This window comes from Notolepis coatsorum (assembly GCF_963971535.1).
Source record: "Notolepis coatsorum genome assembly, chromosome: 5".
NCBI classification, from domain to species: Eukaryota; Metazoa; Chordata; class Actinopteri; order Aulopiformes; family Paralepididae; genus Notolepis; species Notolepis coatsorum.
The window spans coordinates 106375722-106386918 of NC_140169.1; the positions used below are offsets into that span (position 1 = coordinate 106375722).

The 11197-nt window shown below is 41.4% G+C and overlaps 1 protein-coding gene across 1 annotated transcript; it reads right to left on the bottom strand.

Moving 5' to 3' along the window:
* Positions 1-2269: 2269 nt before the first annotated feature.
* Positions 2270-7904, bottom strand: emc7b (ER membrane protein complex subunit 7b). Its single transcript, XM_084315425.1, has 5 exons — positions 7560-7904; positions 6483-6602; positions 5490-5628; positions 3645-3725; positions 2270-3326 (listed from the first exon to the last, which is right to left on the bottom strand). Exons 1-5 carry the CDS (start codon positions 7790-7792, stop codon positions 3177-3179), a joined length of 723 nt encoding a protein of 240 aa, XP_084171551.1. The 5' UTR covers positions 7793-7904; the 3' UTR covers positions 2270-3176.
* Positions 7905-11197: the final 3293 nt, after the last annotated feature.

Below are 11197 nucleotides of genomic sequence, written 5' to 3' on the forward strand. Positions count from 1 at the left end.
AACCCCAAACATCAAGAAAATAACTTGATACCGGGCGGAAATACGTTGAATTAAGGTCATATTGACTGAGGTTGCTTTCAGAACACTGTAAATGACAGGCTCTGCTCATGTTTAGCACGCAGTACTGTATGCAATGTTACGATTTAACCCTTTCACTGCGACAATACGGAAGGTTAACCCTTTCACTACCACACTACAGACGGTTAACCATCTGTAGTGTGGTAGTGAAAGGTTAACCATCTGTAGTGTGGTAGTGAAAGGTTAACCTTCTGTAGTGTGGTAGTGAAAGGGTTCAAACAACCTGTTCGGTGTGCTGTTGCAGAACTGTACGCAAAAATCAACATGGCCTGAATCCCATGATGACACGTTCATGATTAAAAGTTACATCAGTATTTCCCCAATAATATTTTTTTCTAAAAATGGTCAGTGGGAATAATTTAGATTTTGGTTTGATATTCGTCCCTTGGCCCCAGTTAAAAAATCTAAATTATGTTTATAATAAAAGTGTTCACATATTCATTTCTGTTTTAGGGAGTAATCAGAATAAATGCACATTAATTTCAGGACTAATGGTTATGTTCTTTCTTTGATAACCCACAACTACTGAAAACAATATACCAGTAGGGAAATACTGGGTTACACAGTAGGTTGGGATCAATAAATCCCCTTCTGTGACTCATGCACTGTATATAATGGACAAAATGTAGGTTTACATAATTCATGTCTATGTGTGTTGTTAGGGAAACCATTTCCCCGATTCCAATTATGAATTTTGCATTTCAAAGGTATGTAAATTGCCTTGTGTATATCAAGTTGTTTTGTGAATGTTGTATTTGTTTTAATTTGATGACATTTGATCTTGTATTCAAGGGCTACTCTCTACGATGTTTACATGTTGCATCGGTTTCACAATGAAAATTAAGACGTATATGATTGTTTATACTTGTATATCGCACTCCCTTTAGATCCCATCACTCGGAAGGACATTTTGATGGAGGTTGTCACTTTTTAAGAAGGTTCATAATCAAGAAGTTGATTATGAACCTATTCCTGACCTTAACCATTCCCACACTACCTACATATTAAAAATGTGTTTAAAGATCCCTTTGAGCGATGGGATCTACACACTAGTTGTAAAGAGGCAAATCTATCACTAAAATGTGCCCCTTTGTCATTTCTGCATGCATACGTCAGGGTTTCCCTGCAGGGCTTCTTACTGTAGTTACTAGTTATCGGGAGGGCAACCCCGTTTGAAATGGAGAAAAAAAATCGTATATTATCGTAATATATTTTTCACTGAAATATTTTGTTGGATAAATCAATATTGTATTGCCATCTGTGCAGAAAATATCTGCCAGTATAATTGTATTACTGCCAAGTTAATGTGAGATACCATACATGTAACCCCTCCCCTCTCCCCAATAAGCCACTATGACTAAATACAATTCCTGTGGGAAACCCTGCATATACATTTAACAAATTCCAATATGCCCGACAGTGTCCATCTGATGGATGAGTGAGGCTGTTGTAAAATTGCACTGTCCTTAGTAATGTAACGCTAACCGTTTCTCCCTGAACTCTGTGCCTTTGTTTTGCTCAGAGGGTGGCAAAGAATTGCATTGTGAATGAATCAATGTTGACACTGTTCTCCCTCTATTGTGTTGTATGGCTGTGAGTCTGTGTATAATGATTTGAAGAGTAAAATACATACATAAAAAAAGCATGGTGCCATTTTTGTCGACTTGCCTATTGTCAAGGGTATACCGTATTGTGTACTAGTGGTCACTTGTGCCAAGTAATGAAGGCTATTGCCTCAGCACATCAAACATGTCAACTGGAAAGTGTTCAATGGTTAATGTGACTTTCAAAGGACCACAAGATCTCCACACTACCTCCAGGCACACAACAGCTCACTGGCCCCATGCTAACACAGGTGGTGAGCATTACATCAACAGGTTTTCTCCAGTACAACTCACTTATAATAATAGGCATTAATCACCAGAGACGCACCTTAAAGCAGCTCTGGGAGTTTAACTAGTCAACACTGCGCTCTCTCCCGAGGACAATAAGTCATACAAAGAAATGGTTTACCTCCCAGCTAAAGTGTCAACCCCACCAATGGTCTTGATGAAAATAAACAGCTCATTCATACCCCAAACTGCCTTTGGAAATATAACACAGAAATATAACCATTTCTGGGGTGGCGATTTAGCGATTTTAAATGATTCGTCACACCCCTCCTCACAGAACAAACAAAACAGAAAAACACTTGTTATCATCACAATTTATTCATTATGCATTTAAATAAGTTTTTTTTTGTAGTATTTATTATAATTGAAATTCAAATCCATCTTCATTCACAGTCATTAATTCAACAAAGAAAATCTCTGAATATCTATATATGCTCTCTTTCAAGTAGTGGAATTAGAATTTACATAAGATTCTGAGAGGCAGCAGCAGAAGATGCACACTGGCAGGTTAGTGGAGAAAGTTAGATCCATCCAGAGAGATGGATGTGAAACAAATAACTAGATAAGAAATTAAACAGGCATTAACAGTCACAATGTATATGTCAAATAAAGAGTAAAATATCTTGCAAGTTTACATTTTTTTCTTTTTCTTTACAGTGCAGTGCAAAAATCCATTCCAATCCTTTATTACACATCCAAACATATGTTAGATAGGGGTGAAAGACCCTTTAAAAATTAAAAATAAATTTATATCCTGTTCTCCAGTCAATACAAGGTATTACGTCTGACCTTTACTACCTTATTTCAGAATGGCGGCTATAAGAACCGTTTGGAAACGGAACCTAGATTCTACTTTTATGGATGACACATGGGACTCTATCCTTGATTGGATGCACCCTTTCATGTGTGCTCGACGTGCACTTTTGCAATTTAAAGTAGTCCATCATATCCACTATAATTAAAAATTGTATTTATCCATAACTTAGAATATATCTTCTGTGGTCAGCTGTGGTCGTCTGTGTGTTTGTCTTTCATGTTGGTAGATGGATGGGTTGTCATATGGGCGAGTGTTGTTCAGAAAAACAAATTCCTTTCCCTGTACCTGTTTCACAATCGATAAAAAGACATTTGAAAAAAAAAAAAAAAACGTTTCCATGGCAAAACCATCGAACCTTCTTTAGGCAGCTCTCTGGACCAAGTACGGTACTACCTCCTCTTTACAGCTGGCCTGGTACCTTTGCTGCTGCTTCCTGGCTTGCTGGAGGCCTTGGAGCCTGAGAATAGCTTGGTCATGAACTCGGAGACGTCTGGCAGCTCAGGGTTGGGGTTCAACATGTTCATGGACTGTTCCATTTCCTGTAGGTGACCAAGAGATGATAAGTCACAACGGTAGAATTAGCTCTGACCTACAGGCAATGTAGGTTTCCCCATGTGCCACCGAGACTGTACACTAAGGGATGGGAATTTCAAACTCATTTCACTGATGATTCATATCTGACGTTACATAACCGGCTAAGCGACTCGTCGCAAGAAATAGAAGGGAAAAAAATTGTACTACTCATTTAATCATCCCCATTCCATACTGCATAGTAGACACTTAAATTAAATTACACAAATAACTACATTAGATCAGTAACAGCACTCGTAAACTCAATGCTCAGAAGGGGACTTTACCTTTCTCATCTCTGGGTCATTAGTGTTGACAACCTTGGGAAGCAGGACAATGATCAGTAGGGGAAGGACCATCATCATAACCTATGGAAGCAATGAAGACACTCAATTAGAACAAACAGTGGAAACAACAGAATCAGCTTTATTGTCACGTCTTTCTATAACAGCATAGAGGAGTTCAATTATTTGTTCTTGGTTATTCTGCAAAGCAGCAGCATCAACATAAAGTAGGACAAAGAAGCAATAAAACAGTGTAAATATATATATATTTATTTCAATAATACCAATGTAGTAGTCACAGTGTGAGTGTGGTGGGTGCAAAGTGGCCTGTGTCCTTTAATAAACAGAGACGTGGGTGTAGTGTGTGCAAAACAGTAGTAGAGACATAAAATATCACTGCATTACTCCAGTCACAGGCTGGTAGCCGGCCTCTAGTGTCATTTGTTCACGAGTATGACTGCCTGGGGGGGAAAACTGTACCGGAGTCTGCTGGTCTGGACCTTGAGGTTGCGTTACCTTTTGCCGAACGGCAACAGCTGACCTTAACTGTCATGTCTGGATGTTTTCAAGTAAGCAAAGTACCTACCATCTATAGCACTGTAACTAACAATTAGGTGGCACACAAATGTCAAAGACAATAAGGCTAAACAAAAACAGAATTAAGAAAGACAAACTGCACAATATAATAGATATATGTATGCTTGCTGAAATAGCTGGTTTAGTTGATTCTTTGCCTCAAATTTGTATAAACTTGTCACAATCACTTTTAATCTATCTATTAATCTATCTGTGGGGCGGCGTGGCTCAGGGGTAGAGCGGGTTGTCCAATGATCCAAGGGTTGGTGGTTCGAATCCGGCTCAAGCCCATGTCCATCCCACTGCCGTTGTGTCCTTGGGCAAGACACTTAACCTACTTGCCTCGTATGAATGTGTATGCATGTGAATGAATGTTGGTGGTGGTCGGAGGGGCCGTAGGCGTTGATTATTCGCCACGCTTCCGTGAGTCTGCCTCAGGGCAGCTCTGGCTGCAATTGTAGCTTACCACCACCGGTATGACTGTGTATGAACGAATAATGGACTCTGTGAAGCGCTCTGGGTCAGTGAAGAGCGCTATATAAATCCAAGTCATTATTATTATTATTATTATTATCTATTAATGTGTACATAGTAATTAGATAGTAACATGCTGCCCAACAGTTAACTCTTAATTTGGGGTAATGCACACCAGATGAGAATGCTTACTAATGAAGTCATGGTTAATGTAAAAAATATAAAATCACAAAAAGAAAAATCAAGGAATAGTGCAAGTCAAGGCTGGTGGGCCATCGGGGTAAGAGCACACTAGGGCCGTCAGAACCAATTTCATTATTAAAATTGCCACAAAAAGATTTATGAATTTGTCGACTACCAAACTTCCAGTTGAGTGGAAGTAAATAATTAGAAAAACAACATTATTGATATGGGGTGAACTGAAAAGGCATCACTGGTTCTCGTCTTTTTCATGATTTGGGGGAAATGGGCACAGCCCAACGCCTAATGATAGTTTAATATTGATACTACCCATAATAGCAAATACAAAACACAATGAACTTGATGATTCCATCATTAATATTCTTATTTGACTCATTTCAGCCTAGTCATAGTTGAAGGTATTCCTAGGGACAATGCACAGCCCTAGAGAATCCATGCAACAAGAATGCAGAAAATTGCTCCTGATTGCCTGCCGCTTTACGCCAGAGTAATAGGTCTTCAAGTGACCCTTTGAGACTCATCTACTTCCCTCCACCCCACCGGGGCATATACAGAACAGAACACATGTCCAGTAAGGTAAGATCAAGATAACTTTACCATGGGGTTCATAAGGAAGTCAGTCCAGCCCCAGGTCTCCCTCTTCATGAAGTAGGTTTGTGGACCATTGGCTCTCATCTGGAGAGGGTAAGCCTGGCGGATCACCTCGGACGTCTTGATGAAGTTCACGAGACGAGCCCTGTGAAAAGGCAGGCGGTTTAGTACCAGATTAAAAAGGAACATGGCAACATTGAGTCAGACAAGAAGATAGGTGTTTCATCTATAACATAGCCGTGTTCAAATAGTGACAAAGGGAAAAAGAAAAACATATAAAAAAGAAATAAGTGTATACGTTTTGTACATAAAACTATGAAACGTTTGTAACCTTTGCTAAATGATATACTGAATTATGTTTCTTTTTTGTATTTTATTGTTTTGTGTAAATAGTGTAATGTAATGTAAATAGTGTAATGTAATGTAAAAAGGGTAGGCAATTATAAGCCTCGGCTGCAGCCTACACCTTTTCGGTCATTTAATTGTTTTGGAAGTTCTACTACTATGCTTTGTATAAAAAAAAAAAAAAAAAAAAAACAGAAATAAAATCATTCATTCATTCATTCAGGTACCAGTGTCCTCTCTGTGCGTTCAGTAGAAAGCTATCCGGTTGCAATCTAGCTTAGCACATCAGTTAACAACTAGGCTTAAAAATGGTAAATTCCAAAATCACTTCCCCATTCATTGGTCACATCATCCTACACAATATCCTTTTTCCACCACATCTGCTTCCATTAATTTGTGCTAAGCTAGGCTAGCTTGCAGATGGATAGCTTTCTACTGAATGCACAGAGAGGAAAACTATCCTCTTGTCTTGACTCTGAAGAAGACGGTGAGCGCATGTGCCATAATGTCTGCATGTATATAGACTGATGGTTCAGATAACAGACGGGCATGTCCATTTTGTGTCCATTGGAGACAAGCTACATCAGAGTTACACGGAAAGGGTGCTACTGGCGGCGTGCCTTTATCACACATCCCACAACTATCATGTCTTACCTCATTTTCCCTTTGGATGTGATGTCAACACGGACTGGTTCAAATTTATATCCAGGCGTTTCAACTTCCACCACGTAGGATCCAGAGGGGACGTCGTTTACAGCAAAGCTGCCATCAGTCCTGTAAGGGGGGGGGGGGGTGAAGAAAACAAATGGAAATAAGATTAAGAACCTTTACATGGCATTCCTTCCCATTGTCCAAACAAGTCCAGTGCCCACAATAAATAACCTGTCTCACAGGATTTGATTTTCAACACACATGCTTCTCTTTTAGGCTACTAAGCGCAGGCGACTGGTGATTTGAAGACGTGTTGAACCAGCTTCGCTCAGATGAGAGCAACGAGGAGACAAGGAAAGGAAACCCAGTCTAAAGTGAAACAATAAATGCTCATCTCACTTGTATGAATGAATGAAAACTTTATTTAACAGATTGCAGAATGGGTACAATACAGTACGGCTCAATACACACAATTGTTAAGGGGATGCAGACCAGAGAAAGACGTGTGTCTTGTTTACATCAGGGTCCCCCATTTTCAATTCATAGTGATTTATGACATACACAACATACATGACAGGTATTTAGTACAGTTACATTTGTGACATATACGATACGCAAATATACAGTACTGTTACCCATGTATGAATTACTAGCCAGCAAAACAGTAATAAATGGCAGATATAAGTCGTAAAATGACAATCTCTGACTCTGCCACAGCAGTGTTCAGCGATGCGCCACAGGAAACGCAAAACAAAGAGAACTCGTAGAGGTTGAGTAACGGGCTACGGAAGTAAACATCTGGTGAATTGAATGATCGCCAGCTTGGCCGGGAAGACGAGAGTTCAGTTCAGCATCAAAGCTAGGTCCGATAAGACATCTCGTTCCAAAACAATTGATACGTTAATAATATGTCAAAAGAAGCAGCAAACGGCCAGGCTGGTGTTAGTTAGCTGCCTGCTGTTACTTCAACAGCTGCTCGCCAGTGTCAGCAGCTCGACAGACCTCCACAGCGTCCCAGCTAGCATGCTAATGCTAACCTAGTTAGCAACGAGACAGTCCCCTAGAAAAGGTTCTTCTTACCGCAAAAAGCCCACGTATTCTTCACCATCCACGAGGACTCGGCCGGTCGAAACCCAATCTTGCGGTTTCAAGCCCGGAACTATTGCTCTTCCCTCGATTTTGAAGCGATCTCCGTTGGTCTGTGTCGATACACCTGTGCTAGGCCCCGAGTCCATGTCATTGAAACACCACACGAACACAAACACAGTCTGCATAACAAGCCATAGTGACGCTATTCTACTCCTGAGCAACATATTTGCTGTCTATATTAAGCTACGAGTACAGTTTGTGCTCGTATATATCTATTCTTCAGAGTGTAGTAATTTGATTACGAGCGGTACAAAATGCATCAGCTGTGTCTCTCCTCTCGACGGAAAATAATGACGTCACGTTTTTGAAAAACTTTATTGCCAGATACCGCCTGTGCGTCACAGCCTGCTTGTTGCAGTGCAATAGTATGAAGCTGCAGAGCCGCAGACCCAGCGGCGCTCTCAGGGCCGCGCTCTGACGGTCGCGCTGTGAGGGCCGCTCAGCAGCGCCACCACCCACCCAATGGCCGAATTGCCAATGGCTGAATTGGAGTATTGCACAGGCACAGCTGTGAGATCCGCGAGAGGCCAAATATCTTGAATGAATGTGTTTATTTATTTCGAACATGAATTGAAAATAAATAATAATAAAAAAACTAGACAATTCCACATGGGGAAATTGTGAAAGTGTGGGTGATGCCTGTGCACCATTGGCCAACAGGAGTCTGTATTGTCTCTGTATTTTCTCTTTCCACAGCAAAATGGTAGGCAAGGCACCTTTGTTGAGAAATGCAAGCTTCAATCTATGTTGTTTAGTCTATCTGTTCAGTACTGTTTCAAGATGCACAATGAGATCTTCTGAGAGAATACACAAATGTTCTAGAATGTTTGATTATGACATCATACTGTGACAGCACAAATGTTCTAGAATGTTCTATTATGACATCATACTGTGACATCACAAATGTTCTAGAATGTTCTATTATGACATCATACTGTGACATCACAAATGTTCTAGAATGTGCTATTATGACATCATACTGTGACATCACAACTGAACATGTTTGAGTCCCATTTGAATAATATAAATAATATGTTTGGTAAGGCTGTCCCCGAAGCCTGTTTTTGGGATTCAAACTTCGTCAGGGTTCTTCAAACGGACGTTCGAACCTTCATTTTTAATTAAAAAACTTAAATAAAAAAATTTGTTTAATTAATTTTTATAAAAAAAATGTATCCTCAAACTAAATCTTCAATTTGAATAAAGTGATTCAAACTTTGTCAGGGTTTTTCGAACGGACGTTCGAACCTTCGTTTTTAATTAAAACATTTAAATAAAAAATAAAAAAATTCATACTTTTTTTTTATATCCTCAAACTAAATCCTCAATTTGAATAAAGTGATTCAAACTTCGTCAGGGTTTTTCGAATGGACGTTCGAACCTTCGTTTTTAATTAAAACATTTAAATAAAAAAATAGACAATTAGACAAATAGACAAAAAATAGACAATTCCGCGCAGGAAATTGTGAAAGTGTGGGTGATGCCTGTGCACCGCCGGCCAACGGGAGAGGGTCTGTATTGTCTCTATGACAAACGGTTAAAAAGATACAAAAAGGGGGCGCGGCCTAAGGACATGGTTAATATAGACCAATGAAAGAGGATATCCCTACTGAGTACAATGGTACAACCCGCAAGTCTCTACGACAAACGGTTCAAAAGATACAAAAAGGGGGCCTGGCCTAAGGATCAGGGGAGTGGTCAACATAGACCAATGAAAGAGGATATCCCTACTGAGTACAATGGCACAACCCGCAAGTCTCTACGACAAACGGTTCAAGAGATACAAAAAGGGTGTGTGGCCTAATGATCGGGGGAGTGGTCAACATAGACCAATGAAAGAGGATATCCCTACTGAGTACAATGGCACAACCCGCAAAAGTCTCTACGACAAACGGTTCAAAATATACAAAAAGGGGGCGTGGCATAAGGGGGTGTGGCCTAATGATCGGGGGAATGGTCAACATAGACCAATGAAAGAGGATATCCCTACTGAGTACAATGCCACAACCCGCAAGTCTCTACGACAAACGGTTAAAAAGATACACAAAGGGGGCGTGGCCTAAGGGTGTGTGGCCTACGGATCGGGGGAGTGGTCAACATAGACCAATGAAAGAGGATATCCCTACTGAGTACAATGGCACAACCCGCAAGTCTCTACGACAAACGGTTCAAAAGATAAAAAGGGGGTGTGGCCTAAGGGGGTGTGGCCTACGGATCGGGGGAGTGGTCAACATAGACCAATGAAAGAGGATATCCCTACTTAGTACAATGCCACAACCCGCAAGTCTCTACGACAAACGGTTCAAAAGATACAACAAGGGGGCGTGGCCTAATGGGGTGTGGCCTACGGATCGGGGGAGTGGTCAACATAGACCAATGAAAGAGGATATCCCTACTGAGTACAATGCCACGGTTGCAAGTCTCTACGACAAACGGTTCAAAAGATACAAAAAGGGGGTGTGGCCTAAGGGGGTATGGCCTACGAATCGGGGGAGTGGTCAACATAGACCAATGAAAGAGGATATCCCTACTGAGTACAATGCCACGGTTGCAAGTCTCTACGACAAACGGTTCAAAAGATACAAAAAGGGGGCATGGCCTAGGGATAAAGGGTTAATCCCCTTGAGTTTATTGAGTTGATTGACAGCTCCCTCTGAGTCATGCCACCTGCTACCCTTAATTGATTCGAATTCTAACTGACACAACACTATTAGTCTAGTTCAGGGGTCGGCAACCTGCAGCTCCCTGCCAATCAGCTGCGGCTCCCCCCCCCCCCCCCCCCCCCAAAAATAATAACTCTTATTTTGGACATCGATGTCATACTGTGACACTGAAATGAAATATTTCATCAACTAAAATATTTAGTCAACTAAAATATTTCATCAACTAAAATATACAGTACGTCACACCGCCTCTCCCTGCCGTCTGCAAGTGGCTAATCTTGAATTTCGACCCCCCAGTAAGCTAACGATAGGTTATAACTATAACCAAGTTCTGTGAGTAATGGTGACGCTCAGCGTCACTACTGCACTATACTTCACTCGTGCACGCGCACTGAATAAAAAATTCCACAATGTACCTTTACATCCCAACATTCGTCTGACCACACCCCTATCAGCTTACCTTCATAAGCAGGTGTGTGGCCACCTACTCGCCTCCTTCCCAAGCTTTCACCACAAGGTGAGATCAAGGGCCGCAGCGGCGTCTGACGCTGAGCATCACCATTACTCACAGAACTTGGTTATAGTTATAACCTATCGTTCTGTTTCGTATGGTTCTCGCTCAGCGTCACTACTGCACAAGGGAGGCTGAGCGAGAGCCATAGCCCGACAAATGTACCCCGCTGAGGCCCCCCACAACCATCAGATCGGGGAGGACCGAGCCCCCCCGACCCTCCCTAATGGAGGATACCCCCCCTATTGGAGGGTCACGAGAGGGCGACGGACCCGACCGTGCAAGAGGCACTCAAGCAACTCAACGCACAGGGTGAGCAGACCGTGGCTTGACCCCACGACTACACACACGCACAACCCGCATGCCACCCGGGAACGAATGGAAGGAACAACCTC

Bases quoted from the DNA above. Each gene is read 5' to 3' on its own strand.
- emc7b (XM_084315425.1), bottom strand. From the start codon at position 7,792: ATGTTGCTCAGGAGTAGAATAGCGTCACTATGGCTTGTTATGCAGACT. The intron at 6,603-7,559 runs GTAAGAAGAACC...CCCCCCTTACAG, and splicing joins GAATACGTGGGCTTTTTGCG to GACTGATGGCAGCTTTGCTG. The intron at 3,726-5,489 runs GTAAAGTTATCT...TTGCTTCCATAG, and splicing joins ACTTCCTTATGAACCCCATG to GTTATGATGATGGTCCTTCC.